Source organism: Symsagittifera roscoffensis, chromosome 7 (assembly GCF_963678635.1).
Source record: "Symsagittifera roscoffensis chromosome 7, txSymRosc1.1, whole genome shotgun sequence".
Lineage (NCBI taxonomy): Eukaryota > Metazoa > Xenacoelomorpha > Acoela > Convolutidae > Symsagittifera > Symsagittifera roscoffensis.
In genome coordinates, this window is record NC_087068.1 from 15,993,689 (window position 1) to 16,016,479 (window position 22,791).

The 22,791-nt window shown below is 39.0% G+C and overlaps 2 protein-coding genes across 2 annotated transcripts in view; both read right to left on the bottom strand.

The window, feature by feature from the left end:
- Positions 1-22,791, bottom strand: part of LOC134850944 (centrosomal protein of 164 kDa-like) — a 556,693-nt gene that overhangs the window by 124,895 nt on the left and 409,007 nt on the right. The gene's annotated exons all lie outside the window — the stretch shown is intronic.
- On the bottom strand, positions 4,872-11,755 carry LOC134851912 (selenoprotein S-like). Its single transcript, XM_063868187.1, has 3 exons — positions 11,553-11,755; positions 11,245-11,386; positions 4,872-5,105 (listed from the first exon to the last, which is right to left on the bottom strand). The coding sequence occupies exons 1-3, from the start codon at positions 11,753-11,755 to the stop codon at positions 4,872-4,874; spliced, it is 579 nt and encodes a 192-aa protein (XP_063724257.1).

The window sequence follows — 22,791 nt, forward strand, 5'->3', positions numbered from 1 at the left end:
GTCTCAAGTTTCTGAGAACTGTAAGCCATGCAGTGCCGTTTGGAGAGACGTGGTCATGTTTGAGCATCTTGAGGAACACCTCAAACAAGTGTACCCAAAATACAGTTTCCTATTTCGCAATGCGACACTTCCTGTTATAAAACCAAGCAAAACTTCATCCATTGTCAAAAAGTACTTTGATAAAATCATTGATTCTCAGCTGTGGTTTCTGGGTAAAGTGATGTACAATTTGGATTATGCAATTTTGCCGTATGACTTCAAGGATTTTTTAGAATCGGTTGGTCGAATTGGAATATTGAATCAAAACGCTTTCAAAACAATGTGATAATTTTTAACACAGTTAGCACTCAATTAAAGTCATTTTTGGTTGAAAATTTGGCCGAAATATTGATTATATTTGAGCTACCGACCAGATAATTTGAAAACTATATATTATACTTGTCTTTGTCAGAATCAGACCAGTAAATCATAGAAAACATTATTGATACCTGCACTCAGTTTATTCACTTTTTGTCTTTTCGGCAGCTATTTAATTAATATGAGAGACTTAAAAAATGTAATTAATAGTTAAGTCTTCATTTACTATCTCTGATGCGATAGAATGTATTTAATCAGCAAACTTTACGGCAGTAAAAATTGACGCGGTCAGAAAAATACTGTTTGCTTCTTCCAAAGTTAGACAAAAACAGAAAGTTTAAAATTGCTGAACAATATCTACCATGCTTAGCAACTAAAAAAGGTCTTTGATGGTCGAATCTGATTGGTTGAAAATATTATCAGCGAAAAGCAATCTCAGCGGTTTCAATCAAAGCAGAAGCTTAATTAACAGTGTGATCATTTGAACCGCAAAACAAATAAGACAGGGGCGTTCAACAGTGGCGAAGTACAACATTGCCAAAAGTGAAAATGTGTTCAACAGTGCCAAAAATTGAGGACATTTTAAGCACTGTTTAGCACATTTTCATTTTCGGCACTGTTGTACTTCGACACTATTGAAGGCCGCCGTCGTATCTGTTAGGGGTCCCGAACTTTGAATTCTGTTTGCGAATTGCTGGCAATTTGCTTGAAGGTGAAGTCCAAGTCGTACCAAGATTCATTTGTTCCAAAATAAAAATTAAGTCCCTTTTGACCAAAATTATTCAAGTCGGTTTCTGATTGGTCAATTGTAAGCCAACAAATTTAAATTATTCATCTGCTAATTAGATAGCAGAAAGCTAAACAGCACAATAGTAACCACCGCAGTCGCATCAACGTGTTGCGAACTTGCCAATAGAGAGGACTCTTTTACAAAAGTTGGAGATGGCTATCGCCGCGAAGCGACGACGCGTCCTTAGCGCCCCAACGGGCGACGTACTCATTTTCGTACTTGTGCATACCCACCTTGTTTGAATACTGTTTGGTTTTTAGAGCGAAACCGAGAAAATTTGGGTGGCCAAAAAATAAGCAAATTGGTCTAAAACAGAATGGGTCCAAGGGCAGGAAAAAAGAAGAGAATCAATTTTTATAAATTTATTGGTAAAATAAGTATAAGAATTGTCAATATTACAAAAGAAACGAAAATATTATGCACAATTTGAGTAAACTTGTCGATATTCACAAAGAAAAATTGACGAATTTATTCAATTTATGTATAATTTGTTCTTTTTCTTGGTATTGTTGACAATTCTATTTGTTTGGTATCACATAGCCCGTATAAATCAAAACAACTTAAAACTTTTGTTTTTCTGCTTTTGGACCCATTCTGCTAATTGCTTTTTCAGAAAATTTTATGACGCTGCGCTTGGGAATTTTTTTAACAATCGGCATCAATTAAAATGGCCATTTTTGACTTTTAAACTTTCGGCCATTTGAACTATTTACTTGTCAGAGGTTTGGGATGAGTCAAACGGTATTCAAAATAATTTTTGGCACTGTTAAACAGTTGCTTTTCCGGCACTGTTGTGCTTCGGTATTGTTGTACTGCCCCAATGAGACCAATTAAAAGAAAAAAAAAGAGGTTTGAAATGAGAACTAATTTTCTTATTTGTCTTTCAGTGCAAACAAATTCAACCATTAACAAATCTTCAGTGTGATTTCAAATACACTTAAGCCATGACATTTTTAGCCAAAAATCTTTTACGCACATTTTTGTTACTCTTGCGTTTCAATTATAAGTTAACCAATACACTAATCTAGTTATCAGTTGACTCTCTTGAATCCTGTTTAAAACCAATTGAGATCTAGCGACAAAATCCGGGTCCTCTTAATGCCATATTTTTTAAACCCTCCAAACCTAGTTTAATTATTAGCTATCAGGTTGCTTCAATTAAGATAAAGGTTATCAATTTTTAGTGATTTCAAGTAAGCCAATTCGTTTCTTGGTATATATTCTAGCAACAAAAAATTGGATGATTAATTTCCATAAACCTGTCCAATTCTTAATTTTCCGTTCTTTTGTTTAATCATTTTATGTTTTTGCATAATTTCTTCAGTGAAAGGATTTGTGTTTTCAGTAAACATAATAAAGTTTTTCGGCAATCAACATTTTGTTATAAATATTCTACAGGAAGTATTTTGTTTTTCAAAAGTACATCACATTTTTCTAACTTTTTTCCTACGAAGCAAAAATTTACTCCCTAGTTTAATTGACGATTCAAACGATCGATAACTTTTTGTTGTAATCTACTTAAAAATACTCCACTACAATCAAGATGGGACAAAACTAAGTAGTTCATTAAAATAACACGTGCCATTAACGGCAAATTATGTTTTGTTTGTAGATAGATATGCCAAAACACCATAATGAACAACAGGTTGCACATAAATTAGATATAGATAAATTAAATGTTTTGTAGACCAAATTTTTTCTTAAACTAAAAAACATGTTCCAAACCAAGAGCCACACTATCATCTACCTCAGATTTCGGGATATTTTTTTTTTCTGAGGTGGGTAATCCGGAATAAAACAAAGTTAAATAAAAATACGCACGTTTTTCATTGTTTTTAAGAGATGAATAACTGCCCTCTTCACATATCCCATGGATAAACTCGTCTGGAAGAAGGTTCAGTCCACAAGATTGGTACTCCCCCATCAGTTAGCTTAATCTCATTAAAAAAACGAAATCATACTAGTTAGTGATGAGGCTTAGTTGCATCCATGATACTTAGTTACAATTTGGTACGACGTGAATAACAAAAAAAGTCTACCTCAAAATTTCACCAATCGTGTAAGCAATGCGAAAGTCTAGCACTCCAACGCTGACATAAGATTGACAAGTCATGATGAATTAATTTAGCAGGAATAACTTGAGTTGATAATGAAATGAGATTGCTTTCGTAGAACACACTCAACTTGAAAGTCTTACTATAATGGTAGTTACTTATGGAAAGTTAAGAAACCAAATGGAGGCTAGAAATGAGGAAAACTTGCATTTGTTTCACGCGAACTGAAGAAAAAAAACAATAAAACATGTTTTCTATTAAAAACGCTGTTTATTGATTTTTTCAACAAAAACTTTTTTTCACCCTGCCCCACAGAAACATATTGTACACTTTTGTATTAGGGCATGATCTGATTTTTCTGAAAGTAAATTGCTTATCTGCAAGCAATTTGATTTTCAGTAGAAATTTAGAAAATATTTTCAAGAGTAGCTTTTTAGTATTTAGCTAATGGAAGTAAAAAACAATGGAACCCAAGTGATAAACCGGCATAAAAACAAACAAAAAATCCCATTGAAAGCAATCCTCCTGGAAGGTTTGAATTATACTTCACTTTTCAGAAACTACCCTCACAGCTAACATTGAAATTTTGATAGGAGTATTATGTAAAAAACAGCTGAAATTTTATTATTTTTTAAATTTTCACCATGAGTTTACAAAACCAAAGATCAAAATAAAAACGACAACGTTTAAGCAGCAGACACCATACAATATAATAATTTTACAAACCTAGATCTAAACAATATAATTTGTAGTTTAGTTCGCTATCCGTTTTGAAGGATGAACAAATTGGTTGACACTTAGTTCCATGTTTCTTATTAGTCACAATTTCAATATAAAGTATATATTTTTATCTTTTCAATTTTATCAAAAAATATTTAGTTTTACATACATTCCTCACTTAATGAGTATATAATTGCAAATCACATGAAACCAAGTCATTAACTAACTAATATTCATAATTTTGGCACATTTAGAGGAAGTTTTTGTCAGTCACTATTGGCTACATGTCGTAGTTTGCAAATCATGACGTCATTCGCCTTCGCTCCAATAACTGCCCAATAAGGAAATGTCAACGGGATGAAAACTTTGAACGACCTCTTCGAGCCACCACATCATTGCAGCACGAACTCCTTCGAATGTTCGGCAATAAGAATTGCATTCAAAAAGTTTTTTTAACTGTTCTCCAATGCAATCCTTGAGAATTGCCCAACATATCGTTTGCCATTTTCTGCGCTGTTAAGTGACTCAAAATTGCGTGGGAGGTCGTTCATTCTTTAACCTCACCCGCCTCCCCCACCCATGCGTCGCATTCCGGGTCTCCAGCTGCAACTATCGCCACTCGAGCCAGCTGAAGAGCCACCCATTAGAGGGTTGTAGTCCCTTCTCAGCAGAGATGATCTTCTAACCGCTGACAGTATAATCTACTTCCAATGATTTGCAATTTATTTCCAAAAAAACTATGGAGCGCAATTTCAAAAAGAACTATCGATTCTGATAAAATTTTAAATAAACAAATTTCTGTAATCCAAAATATATTTATAAAAAATTTCGCTGACAATAACATGATCTAACTCAAACTATTCTAGCGTCGGTGTTAAAGTGACAAAAATCTCCAAAATTGAATTCATCTTATTTGCCACTGGTCAAAAAATTCTTCATAGTTATTAAGTTCATCTCTGCCTTTTCGGGTTCGCCAAAGTCTTCGCGGCCACTTTGCTCCTCAGTTCCGCCTCCAACTTCTCGTCATTCGTCGAATCAGCGTCGGTTGCAGGTGATTTCATTTTGGAGTAGTATCCTTTTCCTGATTGCAGGTTCTCCCACTGTTGGATTTTGTTCTCTCGATCTTGTTCTCCTTTTTCGCGGAGCTTCTCCTTTTCTAATTCAACTTTTTTGTCAAGTTCAGCCTAAAATATAACGCGGTCTGATTCAAAACAACGGATATAAAATTGAATATCCAAACTTTCCGAAACAAAGCCAACAGAGTTGGAAAAGAAATAATGAACGCAAATAAAAAAAAAACAGATGGACTTAAAGCTGTTTGATTTTCTGGAACTATTAATCGTTGACAATATTTTGACAGAGAAATGAAGAAGAGTTTCGCACCACATGCGATACAATACAACCATAAAATTCAAGTAGAAAAAAAATGAATATTGAAAAAAACTTAGGTGAACCAAAATTTTCGTATGTCTCGCTGAAGAACACCTAGGGCCCAGCTAAAGCTGGAGGTACGGGTTTGATATTTTTTGACTTTTTTATTCTGATGCGGGACGAAATGCGTAATTTCAAAAATTGGACTTTGCCCAAAACCTTTGTTGTTTCTCTGATAAAATAAGTGAGAAGAGTGAAAAATTTAGAGATTTTCTCACAAACATAAGCTTTCTCTTACAAGAAAATTATGGAGCATCCACTTCTGCCGGAAAAATTTGCGCAACCGCTTCTTAAGATTGAAAGTTTTATCTCCGATTCGATAGGATAGTTTTTGAGAAAAATTAACTTCAAAAACTATCCGTAAGTTCAAAAACTAGACTTTCCGATATCCGTAATTTTCTTCTTCTAAAAGCAGGTCGTGGCTGCTAAAATAAAAAAAACACCCCAAATCGGGTTTCTCCATTGAAAAATTAACACGAGAATTGGCACGGTAATTTTCGAGTAGAGTAAAAAAACTTCCAAGAAACGGTCAAAGTTTCAAAACTTTCCCTTGTTTTAAGGCCATAAATTTTTTCAAAAAGAAACTTGAAGGTAAGCTTCCAGCAACCTGTTGTGTCAATCAAACCTAAATCAAATTTGACAAGATAGTTATCGAGAAAAGTCCAAAAACTGATCAAAATCAGTTCGAAGGTATTTCCGAGAATCATAGCTTTTTGATTGAAGAACAAAAAAATCGACTTTTCCGAGAAGAATAATTTTTGTGTTAAAAGAAATGCGAGTAGACGCTAATGCAGGGGAACTTCCCTTTACCTTTTATCTCAATTGAATCCGCAATCTCAGTTTTTGGAGGTTAATTTTCGAGAAAAGCCAAAAAACGGTGAAAAAAAATCAAAACTTTCACTACTCCGAGGGCCAGCCGAGGACCGTCCATTTCACTATACCGAGCGCCATCCATTCGTTTGGGCGTAGCCACTTATGGAGGGGAATTTTCAAATTTGGTCTATCCATTGAAATGAAAATCTCAAACTTGAGATATGCCAAGCAAGAACATTTGAAATACACAAAAAATGCCAAGCAAGACATTTGAAATACAAATTAGCAAACAAGGCCGACCATCTTTGAGCAGACATCAATTGAGCCGATAAACCAGCTTTTATAAAAAAAAACATTTCAAATTTTTAAGTCCCACCTGAAACTACCCTGTAGTAACTTGTACCCCCCCCCCCATTAGTTAAATTTGAAACTTCATGAAAATGAGCATGTCAGCTGCATAGTGATTCAATTGATTTTGTTAAATTAGTTGTTAATCCGAAAAAAAATTCTACATTCCGATTTGATAACATTTGCTAATCACAAGCATTATGAAACTACCCAAATGACAACACTAGATTAATTAGCAATTTTTATATTCTGCAATTTTTTATAATCTCAACTTTAAAAATAAATAAAAATCAAACAGAAAATCAAATTCGAGCCTAAGCAAAAAAAAATTATCACGACCTTCATAAGAGTTTTCACTACGTTCATTGACTCTTCAAAACACGAATCAATCCAATGTTTTTGAACAAAAACTAAGCCTCAACTAGTATTCTTGAAAAAAAAATGCCATTTAAACTTAGATTAAACTAAGATTAAACAAACCAAATGATCGAACCAGTTCCAATTTTTCTTACAGCGGACAAAGGCCATTAAAAAGTCTGTTTAGTCTGCGATCATAAAGAAGGTCTTCGATCATAATGTTATCATGATATTATCATACTAATCATTAGAGCGATTAACTAATTGAAACCTGGACAATGACCAACCTAAGACTATGTATGTCTAACGACGACGTGGATCTTCAACATTTCTGACCTTAGTAAATGAACTCGGGTCAAAAAAAGAAGCTGTCAAAAACCCAAAAAAAGGGTGCTATGATAACTTTTGTCTTTTGGGTCCTGGTCAATCTTGATCATAGTCGACGGTCCTTTTCCGCTAAATTTCATAACTGACCAATTCTTAGAAAGTGAACTTCGAATTGTCTTCTCCAGTTAGAAGAAAATACTTGGTATATAACAATGATGTAAGCAGCTAAAAAAAGGTACACAGTTGGTGCATTTTATATCGGTTGGAACAGTAAATTGAGTTAGTTGCAGTATTCAAGTTCTAGTGGCATTTACTGTTCTAGTTGCAGATAGATAATTGTGTCTTTTTTCTAGTTATCAGAAAGGAACGTGTCGTTCCTGACAGGTGCTTGGAGTGGGATCGGTGATTCTTGTAGACTTTCGGAAAATTAAGAATTCGACTGGAAGAGTATTACCTTGATAATGGCCAGCAGTATTTTTAGGCTAATTGTGAGCACGTAGCTGGAAATTGACTTATAAATAAGCTAAGTAGTTAAGCAAACTAAAGTTTGAACCCAAAATAGATCGAGATCGAGAGCAAAAGCCACGCCTATGGCAGAAAACCCAAGTGGAGTAAGATTGGTCTATTCTTTACCTATTTCCAAACAGGAATTAAGAACGTTAACATTATGAACCTCCTAACCGTAAACAAGAGATGATTTGACCCGGGCATGCAAAAACCTGGACCCCCTGGCGCAAATGATCACGGTTCCGTAATATTTTGGCTATTTGAACTCAGTACTGAGCAGTGATAATAGAACCACAAATTAGTATGGTAAGACCTAAATGAGGGGGGCTTAAGTTTATAGCCCCTGGACCCCAAGTACAGGTGTTATGCCCAAAGTAAATACTCCCCACTCCGACTTCCAAAAATCACTTCTCGGCCCCAAAGAACGCAGAATAGATAGGTAGTAGAAAGATGCATCATGTGCTAAATCTAAACAAATCCAGCGGTTGGACTGGAATGTGTTAGCATTTGGGAAATCCAACCCCTAGACCAGAAACAGGTAGTTTGCGCAAAATAGAGAGCAAAGGCATATCGGTTTTATGGTGGCAATAGACACTCGATACTCCCCTCGAAAAAAGACACCATGCGAAAAAATCCCTCCGGCAACTCTTTCTGGTGTTAATAGCTATTCCCGGTAAAATTAAAAAAGGAATTTACAAAGGGTATAAATTGGGACGACAATTAGGGTTTGGAAGAAACTCGGTAGAGAGGACCCCCATGAGACTCTCGCTCTAAAATGGAAGATTGACCTCTGGTGAGCCGGGATGACTTTTAAATGAACTTTGGGATAACCCCAGGATTAACACCAGAAAAAAAGCCTGTCCCCCAGCCCTAACCCTCGGAAATAGGAGGCGATCACCTTACTTACAAATAGTGAGAAACTTTTGGGGTATGAATCAGAAGATAAGTAGAAAGTTTCGAGTTGCTACATTGAAGTAAATGATTGAATAAGAAGTGAAATTGAGCAAACAATGGGACAATCTTAGCTATGACAATTACACTATTTTTAACAACTCAATTGGACCAAAAAAAGTCTCAGAGGAAACTGGCGGTAAAGTAAGTACGGCACGAGAATTGAACCTCCTAAATAGTATGAATGGCCGGGATATATTTTATTTATTTACCTCCCCGGAGATGGCTTTTCGATCCCTTATAGATTAACTACGTTCACATGACTGCTTTAATTGCAAGAAGACTGTGATTAAAAAGAGTATAGATGGGAATTTTAGAGACTTGAAACGAATTAGCTACTTTTGAAAAGGACATCCCCCTAGACCCGGAGCCTTATTGGGATAATTAAATGAATTCTTTGGCAATTAAGTCATTTTTAATAACTTGGTTTTGTGGTGAAAATGGATTTGACATGTGTACCATTCAGTTAAAGATACTTGGCTTTAACTTAAACTTGGCATTAAGGACTAGTGTCGCCACGGGAATCATATAGTTAAGAACGTCTGCAAGATTGCCAAAGTAAAAGCCAGGACTTGAAGGGACGAATACCAAGGACGGACATAACTAAACCTAAAACTCAATTAGAAAGATAGCCAAGAAGTATTTGAAAAACGGCCGCTGAACACAAAGAAACAAAAAATTGACTTGTTTTTCGAGAAGAAAATATGGCCTTATACTTGAATTTCAAGACCAATTTTGGGAGAGACAAATTGGAAGAGGTAAAACTAACCCAATTTGAGGAAAACAGATTCATAAGATAAGTTTTTTTTTATTTCGCTCGGAAATCTAAAAATTGAACTCCACTTTTGAAACTGGAAGGCAATCACGTTTTTCTTGCCAATTCAGCCAAATAGAGCTTGAAATAATAAAAAGAAGTGAAATCATACCGATAAATGCACACATCAATGCCTACAGGTATACAAATTAGAACATTCATGTGTGCATTCATCAGTATGAATGCACTTCTTTTGTTATTAGAGCTTTTTAGGACTTTTCCTGAAAAAAATCATCAGGACTTATAGAAGAGTCAGAACTATTATGATCAACGACTCTCAAAAACATAATAAAAGATAACAAACAGCAAACCCTTAAGCAGAACAATTAGTTCTAAGCTAGAGTAAAATTAGTTCTCATCAGTTATCGCGAGATTAGAAATAATAAAAAGAAGTGAAATCATACCGATAAATGCACACATCAATGCCTACAGGTATACAAATTAGAACATTCATGTGTGCATTCATCAGTATGAATGCACTTCTTTTGTTATTAGAGCATTTTAGGACTTTTCCTGAAAAAAAATCATCAGGACTTATAGAAGAGTCAGAACTATTATGATCAACGACTCTCAAAAACATAATAAAAGATAACAAACAGCAAACCCTTAAGCAGAACAATTAGTTCTAAGCTAGAGTAAAATTAGTTCTCATCAGTTATCGCGGGATTAGAAATAATAATCAGGCGCTATTAACTTTAGCAAATCGAACTGAGTTAGTTAAGGGGATGGTGTAATTAGATGATTCAGATGCTCGAGCGAGTGTTAACGAGCGGTTGAATTGCAGAAGGTAATTAGTAAATTGATCGCGGTCGGTCTCTTTTTCTTTTTTGATTGAGTTGTTAATTTCTACTCATTGTAACCCTTTGTATCTGTTATCGCTTTATTGAAATTAATAAAAACTGGATTTTCTTGCAATCGCGGGTGAGAGAGATTTCAGTCGTAAAAGCATTTAACTCAAAGGTTCAAACAACATAGTACAATAAAGGAGGAGTGCAGCCAGTATTTAGACAGCCGCGTATTCATACTGGTCAGTATTTAGACAAATACTGTATGAACCAATCAGAATCGAGAAAAGACATAAATAATCCAAAATAAATAATAATTATTTATTAATTTCTTCTTTGTCTCGATTCTGATTGGTTGAAACAGTATTTGTCTAAATACTGACCAGTCTGAATACGCGGTTGTCTAAATACTGACATGTAACCAATAAAGGATACTTGCCACCAACGTAGGCTTTCGGAATTGTGGATAGCAGTGAATCTCGCTCGCCCCGAATCATTGCCTAATGGACCACTTTGTGGTACTTTGTGGACTAAGAGAATCAATCCCCTAAATCCACATTTCGAAAACGAGTCCAATTGAAATGTAGATATTTCAGCCAAGATGTACAAACTAATCAAGACCTTTGTGGTCCCTTTAGGGTTCCCGAGGATTCTACTGAAAATATTTGGCACGACTTATTAATCTGAACACTACCAGGCGCTGGAAGGATCTATGACTTAGGGTGAGTTTTCCTTGCAAAACTAGCTGCCTCAAAAACACTCCTAGGGCAAGTCCTTCAGCCGTAAGTTTGATGCTAAAAACATTTCAAAAAAAAATTGCAGAAAAAAAACATTCAAAAAATTATTTTAAGCGTTTGATCACATTGGTAAGAAAACTCTGTGCTATTGGCAAAGCAATCGGCTTGTTTTGTTATGATTGCTCATTAGTACTTAGAACTGCTTATCATGATTCTCTTATCATCAGAAACAATATCATGAGAAGTTAGTGACCTGCATTTTGGCTCTGGCAGCCGCAATTCTCTCTTGTCTCTCCAATATCTTGTCGGCGTCTTCTGGAGTAGTGGACCTGTTACTTCCTCCACCACTGGATCCTCTGGACAGAGAAGGCGTGTTGAGGTTGGCGGTGATTTTGCTGAAACAAAAAAAAAGAAAATAGTTTGTAACTTTCGGAAAACTAAGTACATGGAGCTGTCCTAAACAAATTAAAATATATCACATTGCAGGCCATAATGGAAGACACCTTGTTTAATATAAAGACTTTTTTCTACATTGTGAAGATGAAAAAAACAATCTCTTACTTGTAGACAATATAAGTGATTGCACATCCCAAAACAATGAACCATCCATAGTCCTGTAGCACGTCAATCACACTCAGACGAAGGTCACTTATGATGCCGTCAGATTGTGCCCCACCCATCTGAGGCTGATGATGTGGGGGTGGGGGTTGGTGACCCATCGGAGGAGGGGCATGAGCCCCGCCTCCAGTTGCACCCGGGTCCATGAATTCAAATCAAGCTAAATTCTTCGATAGTAACAATCTATTTCTGAAGATAACAAAAAACTGAAAGTTCAGAAACGCAATTCACAAGAATCGATAGGCAGTGAAATAGATTATACTGCACAATGCTTTGCCTAAATCAACTTCAAACAAGTTATACTCATTTCATTTTTGATAGAGATAACTCAAAATTGTTGCTCTAACTAAATGCATATTCAACAATGCTATTGTATAAGTCTACAGACACAATGTGAAACACTTTGAAAGAGCATTAGAGAATGCGCGCTGAGAAATACTGTAATTGAACATTATTCCACAATTTTCAGCTCTTCCGAAGCACACGTTACCGCTGGCTTTTTTAATGCAGAAAAACTGAATGTTTAAAAATTTTATTACTTTGAATTATCAATATGGCACTATTAATCTTTAGGCATTTACATTATTACACTTAGATAATGCTCACAAAAACAACTGAGTTAACATTTGAAGTGCTGTAGCAATTAAAACAAACATTCGGTAAACAAAAGATTGAGCAGAAGATAAAACCACGAGTTCAATCGATGATTCAAACAACCTTACAACCCCCCGTTTCTCTATATTTGTCCCACTTCGTACTTAGTTAATATAGTTTTCTGTTCCGACTACTTTCAAAGAGTGGGAAGGAACTAAGGCGTGGGTTGACTAATTTTTGAAAAGTTTTCCAGCAGGCTTCAATGTGAAACAAAGCAGGTTGCTATGAAAAACAAATGTGTTCACAATAGTTAATATATTCAAAACAAGTTTAATACAAAGTTTAAAACCCACTGTTTAATTTAGTGTTTAAAACAACTTCCCTGATTGGCTGATTTTCTTGTGTTATTTGACTAACTGAACTGTATTCGTGGAAAAAAAACTCGTCGATGGACTTCGTGATGGTATCGAGGTATCGAACGACGGGATTGGCTCAAAAATCCCGAGAAACGGCCAAACTTTTCCATTTGGTTGTAACAATAAAATGAGCAGCGTCGCGCCTTGTTTATTTGTACAGCAGTATTCCAATTACCTATACCGAATGGCCCAGTCAAACCTTGGAAAAGCACATTTAAGATGAACAAGAAAAAATCATTCTTTCATCCAATTTTGAGATTGGGGCTCTTCCACTCTCCTCCACCGTCCCATATTCCAAATTTTCCATTTTCAAAGGGTCTTACGCGTTATTATAGCTGAATGCGTAATGTTACGATGTAAGCTATGAAAAGCAAATGTGTTCACAATTGTTTAATTGTTCACAATTTCATTAGATTATGACGTAACAGTAGTTTTTAAAAACTGAAATTCAAACGTGGGGGAAAAGTGGAAAAGAGCCGAGATTGCGAATCCATTTGCAACAAAATGCAATTTAAAGATAAAAATAAATAAATTCGCGATGTGCATGCGCAAGATCCTGTACCTGCCAAAACATACTTGCTATACACTGTAGAGGAAGAATCGAAAGAGACAATAGTGCTTGTAAACACTGGGGGAATTCACAATATATTTACCGGTCGATCATCAAGTTGCGTACTAAATTAATCATTACATCAAGTTGCGTATTACATATTATTCAATTCATCATAGCTACCATGGATTTTGAAACATATACCAAAATTTTCCAATACTTTCAAGCTGATTCCAAAGGGAAGTATGATATTGTCCGCCTGCTTTCCCGTAACCAACGGAAAGTTTTCCGCTTAAAGATAAAGAAAATTTCCATTCTCGATCGTACAGTATGCCGAGACGGGAAAATCGTTCTACACGGACTTAACGTTACTCCCGTGTTGCGAAATTTACATAAATCGGCGTTGGACCACCATGGAAATTACTACGAATTACACCAGGAGGCACGTTCTAAGTATTATATAGAAGGAAACCTCCGTGCAATCTGCCGAGAAGTTTGTTTCGAGTGCTCCGAATGCACGAGCAGAAGAATGGTTTTATACGACGAGGTCCCCATGCGGCACTTAACGGCCAAGACACGCGAACGAATATGACGCCGGTGAAAAAAGCAAAGGGAAATCGTTCGCATAAACCTCGCGTCCCTGTCTTCGTAGGCGGCAAGAAGCCTATCGGCACCCAGGACGGCGATAGCGCTAACGTCCTTACCCACGAACCAATTACACTTGAAGGTGCCTGCACGCTTTCTTCCTGTTTACTGGATTGCGTACATTACCTCATCACCGGGAGAAAGGTAAAGTCGTACCGCCTGCAACGGGCCTTAGAGGATCGGCAATCGCGCGAACGAAAGTGGTTAAACTCCTTCTATTACCCTTATCACGATCCCGGCAAAACGTTACTATCCCGGGGGGTCGTCGATTCCGACATGCACCTGCTCGCCGAAATGCTTGGGGTACATATACACGAGTATCGGACCGACCTAAGTCCCCCTAAATGGAATTACTGCGCGGGGAATAAACACGGCCAAAACGGGGAGGAAGCTATCTACGTTCAATACTGGCTACAACTTGAGGGGGTCCATAAGGGGGAGGGACATGTAGCCATCATTACTGGGATGCGTCGGAATTTCATTACTGGAAAATGTCGTAATTTTACCCAAAATTCACATTAGAATTCACCATTCATATTATTACCTATATCCACCTCATTTTCATCCTGTTATTTAATTTCGACCAATTTGTGTATCCATTATGCACATGCTTCGATTCGTTCAACTCTTGCAAATATTTACTACGAATATTTACCAGCTTATGGCACGTTCGAAATTGAGCTGTGCGAATCATTCTAATCTTTGAATCATCGCTGAAATCAGCTAACTCAAAACGGAAGTAAACTTCCGATACAAACTATCAATAAAACGTTTTGAATATTTTTCAACCTGTATTTTAGCCCATCTTTTCACTTAACTTAGAAACAACCGTACTTGTCCTATTTAGAACCCCGATCAACATCAACATGCCGTATCGTCATATTTGGTCAACATGCCGTATCGTCAACATGCCGTATCGTCATATTTGGTCAACATGCCGTATCGTCAACTTCGAGGGGGTCTGGCCGCGATCCAACCCATTCTTCTGGTTCAAACATCCCGAGAGGAACGAATTTCCTCTGCGCGTCCTAACTATCCGCGCGGCCGCTTACTTGGGGGACGTTCGGGGGGACGCCGACGTCTTTCCCCTATGGATAACTTACATCCACGAGGGAAAAGAAGACTACATGTCACTGAATCCAGGAAGCCCCGTGGCGAGAGAGCTGATGAACCAGCTTAAGAAGTGGGCACGAAAACTCGGCCCGGGACAACAAAAGTTGGCGGCCGACATCGGCGAGGTCGGGTCACTCGTTGACCTGGCCTCCGAATTCATCGACATATTGATGGCCCCGAAAAACTGACTAAAACTCCCTATTGCGTGTATAGTCCCCTATTATAATAGTAATCGGATTTGAAATTTAAATATAATCATGCGTTTTCCGGCTATATAAGTTTAGGTAGAATTACCTATTTTACAACGCTGACGACAGAGAACAGACGAATATCTATGAGTGACGACGAGTATGACCCAAAGTTTCCTTCTCTAGCTAACAAGAAGCGGAAACAATCTCCCTCATTCAGCAGTGACACCTCCGTTATTTAAAAAATTTAAAAACAAAACCATCAAAATGCTAAGATGATGTAAAAAAAATTCAATTCTGAGTTTTAAGGGGAGAAATTCGAATGGCGTGATTCAAATGACATGATGTGACAGACAAGAAAATTGTCAACTTGTATCAGAAATTTCACTTAAGGATAATTAAAGGTGACAAAAAATTCAGGCTAAAGTGCCTCGAACTGGTAGACGAAAAACTAACCGACAGTTTGGATCTGCACAACAAAGGAAAATCAAAATTCGGTGAGCATGAATCAGAGTGGCTCATGGCTCATAAACTGCAAGATCTGCCGGCGAATGTTCTTGCCCTCGCCACCGTAAAAAACACTGAAAGCCACCATTTGAAAATTATAACATCAGACTTTGTGGATCTTCTAGATGAGTTCAAAACCTTGAGGCAGTCTCACATCGACAAAGAGAAGTAAACTTCTTATACGAAGCAGATTTCCGCACATGGCAGCGGCTGTCGGTTTGAAAAGTAAGCAGGTTGAACCACTCCTATAAAGGCAACACATTTAGACGTGTTCAAATCCCACTATCAAATTATGTAGCTGCTAATTGTCACCGATTACTGGGAGAGGATTTTCCCGGAGTAGCAACAGCAGTTTCCGTTACCGAGCCCAAGTATTTGTTGTGGCTTCCTTGACAAATCTTTGTCATTGGAAGCAGAATTGCGACTCTCGATCGTTTAACTTTCGTTGGCAACAAAGACACAACTCTGCAAGCAATATGGACTGTGCTCATATATACAAATATTGACGAGCAGCGAGACTACCAATTCTTCAAAAAAAGTGCGCGACGCTAACTTGACTAAGTCCCAGGTGGAAATACCTTCAAGTCTTTTTATGAAGTCTAACTTGTGCCGGCGAAGAGTGGGCGCTTTGTAGAAGCCTTAGTTTCGGCCAAAGATAAATCCTAGTCAACAATTCTTATTCGCTAGTTAGGACTGACTACATACATACGGAACAGTACCAAAGTGGAAGACATGGATTTGTATCCAATGCAACCCTGGTCAGTTGGGGCCTATACATGAAATTTCGAATGCACCGAGCAGAGTTTAGCTGTTCTTAAATAAGTGAAATACAAAAGACGAGAGATTCCCGATGACAGCATTGTTTCCTTTTGTAGACCCCTCCTCCTCCTTATTGAAAAGTTTACATCAAACATACATTTTTGTTTTCCACGTCTGGTTAAAGACCAAAAACTGAAATACATAGCCCAAATGGATGCTATTTGCGTGTCAGTGCCAAATTTGCCTGCTCGAAATTGCCATTGTGTTGTTTCTCTGTGGTGTTTCTCTGATATTATGTTTCTCTACCCTATTTCTTTGTTAAGTGATCTCTTCTGCGAGTTATAATTGTTGTTTAAAGTATTGTTCCAGCTTTATGTTAGCCATTCTTGCTGATCTTATTAATTCATATTGTCCCCTGGAAACGAACCTCACTTGTTCCTGTCAACGAGTTGCAAAACTGCAACGTTCAAATTTTGGATCCTATGTAAAATAGATTGTAGCTTTGTGTTTGCTTACTATGCCATACTATGCAACATTAGTTTTGGCTAAGAAACGAAAAATCATTTCTGTAAACGTGTGGAATTCACAATATCTCTAGGCCGACCTTTCACTCTACTTCGTGTCGCCGATATATGTTTCCCTTTTACACTGGGTCGGTGGGGCAACCAAGTACCAGTGCTGTTCACAATCCCAAAAGGGTTAATTTGGTGGATAGCCGGTCTGTATCGTATTATGTTGCTCGCCCCTTTTGTGGTGCTCTTCCGGCTGTACCTCTCTCGTCAATCGATAATCGCTCGCAACAACACTTTTCGATAATAAGAATGAATTAAGAGATAAATATAATCCAACTACAGAGTGGCCTATAATTGGCCCAGATAAAAATTATTCGTTCAATTAAGGAGAAGGGTTTGCGATTATTATTAATTAACTAACTGCCTCTAACAGTTATCAACACTTCACTAGTATCAACTTCCAGAGGTGCCTCTCTGAGTTTCACTTTCTTCTTGAGAGTACTTAGAAAAATTACCCTACCCGATAAATTAACAACTTTCGCGAAGTTGTTCCTTTAAGGTTTTTCGTAACTTTTTCTAACCAACTTGATTAGTCTCTCCTAATTTTTGTTCTCTTTTTGTCGCAAAGGTCGACCGGAACGTTCGTACCTTAAGTCTATTTACCCTTAGTTTTAGTTAGAGATGCCATCCCCTTATAAGTCTTAGCATTTACCTTTATGCCTCCTACGCAACGTTCCAGTTCATAAACTCGGCATGATCACATTAATTTAAATGCCAGGTTCCAAATGCCAATCAAAGCTATGCAAAACAAATAGCAAATGCAACTTCAACTCAATCCAAGCTATATTTACATATCAACATTACCAAGGACTTTATTTAACTTTCCCGTAACTTTTCCCGTCTCCCACACTTAGGGTAAATTCACAAAGGACTTAATTTCCTAATTATCATAATCCAAAAATTCCCATGCATAACCTATTCAAATTTCAACCTAATCGACCTTCAGGTTAAGCCATTCCCCCAACTAGTGTCCAATTGAGCCAAAAAAAACATCTCCCAGAAGCCAATGGAATATCCAGTACATTTCTAATATTTATGTTAATTAATTCCCTATTCCCTCTGTCATATTGCCAAATTAATATGTGACTACTTTTCTGTGCCATTGACGCATTTCTATTAATAGTTCATTCGCCAAGTCAAAATTTAACCCAATGTTTATTTAACTAACTCGTATTAAATCCAACAATATACCACTATACATTAAGCCAAGATATTCCATCGAATTCCAGGAAATGCCTAACTAATTTCCTATGCACGCAAATTGTCACCCAATATCAATAACATATCTCTATTAACTCCCCTGATTACGAGACATATGATTTGGGCTACTTTCCGGTGCTAATTTTAGGGGTTTCGGGGCTAAAATTCCAAAAGGTCAAGTAAAGGTCAACCCGGGGTCACCCGGGGTCAAGTCTCCCATAATCGGTTCGAGGTCACATGGGGTCGTACCTACCAAGTTTCATCCATATCCGACAAATACTTCTCAAGTTATCCCACTTTTAAGGTTCATTATCACTTTTCCCGGGAAAGGTCAATTAGCACCAGAAAGGTCAACCGGGAGCTGAGACCTATAGGGGTCCTTTTTACCGGGGTGGGTTATACTACACATATAAGCCATGAAATCGATATGCCCTCGCGCATTATTTTTCGCAAATAGCCCATTAACACCTAAAAGGGGTGATATTCCCAAGTGCTAATAGCCCGTGCCATTGTCACCCAGTAGGGTCATCATCCTAATATACGATAGACCATGTCACTATCTACCATCCCTCCAAGTTTCAGCTCCCTAGGGTCATTGGGGGTCGAGAAGTAGCCTCCGGGAGTCGTGTGGGGGTTTGTTTGTTTAGGGCATAAATCGGGCCGGGGTGACCTTGGGGATCTGGAATTCCAAACTTAAGCTTCCCTCATCCAGGGCTACCACATATTTAAAAATGAGCTCAATCGGATCATTAGTTAAGGGTTTCCGGTGGGGCCATTTGCACTTCCGGGAACCGTTATCACTCGGCCCCAGGGGGTCAAGCGGGTCCGGCGCTTTGCATGCCCGGGTCAAATCATCTCTAGTATCACTCCATTAAATTTCATAAAGTTCGCCCTTATAGTTCCCGAGTTGGGGGGGGGGGGGGGGGTTGGCGGGAGCTATTGCATTCACTATTTTCACTAAAGAGGGCGATTAATCCCACGAACTTAATTAAACACGAGTTTAATTCAATCTTAACTTAACTATTTCATTATTTACCAATCAGTCATTCGGTAGCGTTCTAAACGGTTTCTTCATCTTATTACATATTATTCGATTTATCATCTTTATCATGGATTTTGAATTATATACCCAAATATCCCAATATCTCCACGCTACCCTGAAAGAACGACGGAAAATACCCCCCGGCCTTGCCCGAAACAAAAGAACCGCCTTCTGCCTTAGAGCGAAGAAGTATTCCCTCGTGGATGGATACCTACGCCGAGATGGGAAAATCGTTCTCCACAAGCTTAACGTCACCCCCGTGTTACGTAATTTACATAGGTCAACCTTAAGTCATCGGGGGAACTCTAACGATCTACACCAAGAAGCGCGATCGCAGTATTTCATAGAGGGAGACCTCCGTGATGTCTGTCGAAATGTCTGTTTCGAGGGCATTAAATGTATTGAAGCCCGGATGATCCTATCTGACGAGGTTCCTATGCGACATTTATCGTCCAAGACTCGCGAACGAATATGCCGGACGATTATGACGCCGGTGAAGAAAGCAAAGGGAAATCGATCGCATAAACCTCGTGTCCCTGTCTTCGTTGCCGGGAAAGAACCTATCGCCACCCAAGACTGCGATAGTGCCAACGTCAACACGCACGAACCCATTACGATCGAAGGCGCTTGCACTCTTTCTTCTTGTTTATTGGATTGCCTACATTACCTTATTACCGGGAGAAAAGTACAGTCGTACCGCTTGCAACGGACCTTAGAGGATCAGCAATTGCGTGAACGAGGACGTTTGGATTCGTTCTATTATCCTTTTCACGATCCCAATGCGACGTTACTATCACGTGGGGTCATTGATTCCGACATGCACCTGCTCGCCGAAATGCTCGGGGTACATATATACGAGTACCGGACCGACCTAAGTCCCCCGAAATGGAATTACGTCGCGGGGAATAAACACGGTCAAAACGGATCGGAAGCTATTTACCTCCAGTATTGGCAGCAACATGAGGGGCCCCACAAAGGGGAAGGGCATGTCGCAATTATTACCGGAATGCATCCAAAACCTACATAGTTTTATTCAAAATCCCCTTTTACTTGAACTTTTCTTATTATTTCAAATATCTTCATCATTCTCATCTTGGTATTTAATTTCGACCATTTTGGGTCCCTATTATGCACATGCTTCGATTCGTTCGTCTCCGACAAATATTTACTGCAAATATTTGCTGGATTATAGGACGTTCGTTATTTGGGCTGTGCGCATCATTCCTATTTCATATCTACTACATTCAAGTTACTTTTAAACGTGAGTAATTTTTGGTATAAACTTTCAATAATTTGTTTTGAATATTTTGTAACCTGTTCTTTTAGCCAAACTTTTCATTTAACTCATAAAAAGTCCCATTTTGTCCTATTTAGAGCCGAATTTCCCGTAAAACACATGGCCACCCAATCTCATTTCGTCTGGGCCCTTCAGTTTGAGGAGGGGGAGAACGCTACCCCCTTCTTTTGGGGCAGGAACCAGCCCACAGAACTCCCCTTGCGAATAAAGCTAATGAAAGTGGCCGCATACCTCGGCACACACCGCCACATCTCTGACATCACTATCGTCTACTTCAAGTATGGAGTAGAGTGCGAGATGACCGTACCGATGAATTCAACGGAGGCGTTGTGGCTCGCAAATCAATTGAGAGATTATGGGGGAAAACTTCCGGCCGAGCAAAATGAACTGGCCAGGGACATTGGCGAAGTCCTGTCCCTGGTTTCGATTTCTCACTTCGGGCCAAATACCGCTTTTTTTAAAACCCCTAATTGATACGTATATATCATCATGCCTGTAACTTATAACTAATAATCCGGATATCAATTCAAGTATCTATCTGCGTTTTCCGGCTATATGAGATCATAGAATTACATATTCTACAGTCTTCTCTCCTATTATCTTATTCTCCCGAATAAGGGAGTTGTACCACCTAGTATGACTATCTTAGACCTTAGTGTAATCGCAAACCCTTTAGTCAACTTCCCCGAAATAGAAAAGATACAGGCTCCTAGAGTATAGCACTAATGAGTGGGGGGTCAAGCATCGCTTGACTCGGGGAACGACTAATATAAAAAATTTTACTCTTCAAAGTATAGCCCAACCTCCTTCAATCATAAGTTACTATAAATAGCTAGGAGGTGGAGTTACACAACCACGTGAGTAGCACCGAATACACAGGACCTGGATATAATAGTTTAATTAAAAAGTTTTCGCTCACGGCCGGTCGACTGGCTCCTCTCCCTCTCCCTCACACTCACCCTCGCCCGCCTCTCGTCCTCACAGGGTGGTATCTATTATCGCACTGGTCCCCACTCTTGGTCCACGCTTGGAGGTACCTCTCCACTTGCCCCTCATGTAGTTGATCCCTCTCCCCATCAGCGGAGTGCTGGTCGTATCATTCATGTCCGTTACTCTCGAGAGATTCACGTCCTCGAACGAAGGGCCCTCGGGAACTCGCGGGGTAAGAATATTTGCCCACTCAACACGTCGCCACTCGATGGCCCTTGGGGGTAGCTGTTGGGTCTCGGAAGTCCCCTCTCGAACTGTGGGTCGTATCGGGGTGGGGGGACCCCTCGGGCTCGAGCTGGGGGTACACAACAGTAAGAATCCTCGAATTCTTCGCCCCGTCGGCGTCGCATATTCACTCGTAACAGTCGTACCTTCCTCGAAAAGCATCGCCAATACACACACACTAATATCACAAACACCGTCACTAACAGCCACACCACCACTCCCAACTGTACGGGTCCGTTCCGCAGCATTTGCCAATGAAAGGGGGTATATCTGCGCAAAATTTCATCCGCGAAGGGTTTCGTTATCTCCGATATCGTTTCTTCATCCACCGATCCTTCGGGTAACTTGACCAAGTTCAGCCGGAGTGCTTCGACCATCTCACTCCTTGCCTGCTCCTTTAGGATCTCCGGTATCATAACCCCCGGGAGATTCTTCTCAGCTTCCTCCAATGTAGCGAACAAACTCTGAATCAACGGATGTTGTCTAATCGTGATGGTCAACCCAGTCTCGTATTGGCAGGTTCGGGGATCCGGTACCAACACCAAGGCTCCATCTGGTGTTTCAATTCTTCCGTCGCAACTGTGTCGTAGGAGGCAGCTTCGGCAACCTGCTATAGGTTCGCCCCTGTCCTTCGCTCCTCTACTGTAATTGAACAAGGTATAATCGTCGTCCCGTGACATTACCAAGTAAGTCGAATCGTCGAGATACGTAGCCGTAGGAATCTCCGGTAAGACAATCACTTCCTGCGGGCACAGCTTCAACGCATTCGTGGGCAAGTCAAAGAACAGACTCGCCAGACAAGAGGACTCACTGCTCCGGGACATCGCAAAAGGCCGAAAGCAGAGCTTCAGTCGATTACTACCACTGCAGTGGGCTGAAATCACCTCGCCCGGTATTTCCGCAAAGTTATCCCGCCTCTCAGACACCAGTAGATGAGTATTCACAAATTTGTACTGAGTCGCCGTTGATCCTCCGTTTGCAGGTTGGGGAAGGGGAGTCGCCCGGTAAACATCGTGCAGGCCCATCGTGTGATGTACGGGGATATTGATCAGAACGTTAATCCCCGTCCCAGTAATTACTGTCG

Coding starts and splice junctions, on each gene's coding strand:
- LOC134851912 (XM_063868187.1), bottom strand. CDS start 11,755: ATGGACCCGGGTGCAACTGGAGGCGGGGCTCATGCCCCTCCTCCGATG. Junction 11,387..11,552: donor ATCACTTATATTGTCTACAA/GTAAGAGATTGT, acceptor TTTTTGTTTCAG/CAAAATCACCGCCAACCTCA. Junction 5,106..11,244: donor CTGCCAGAGCCAAAATGCAG/GTCACTAACTTC, acceptor GTTATATTTTAG/GCTGAACTTGACAAAAAAGT.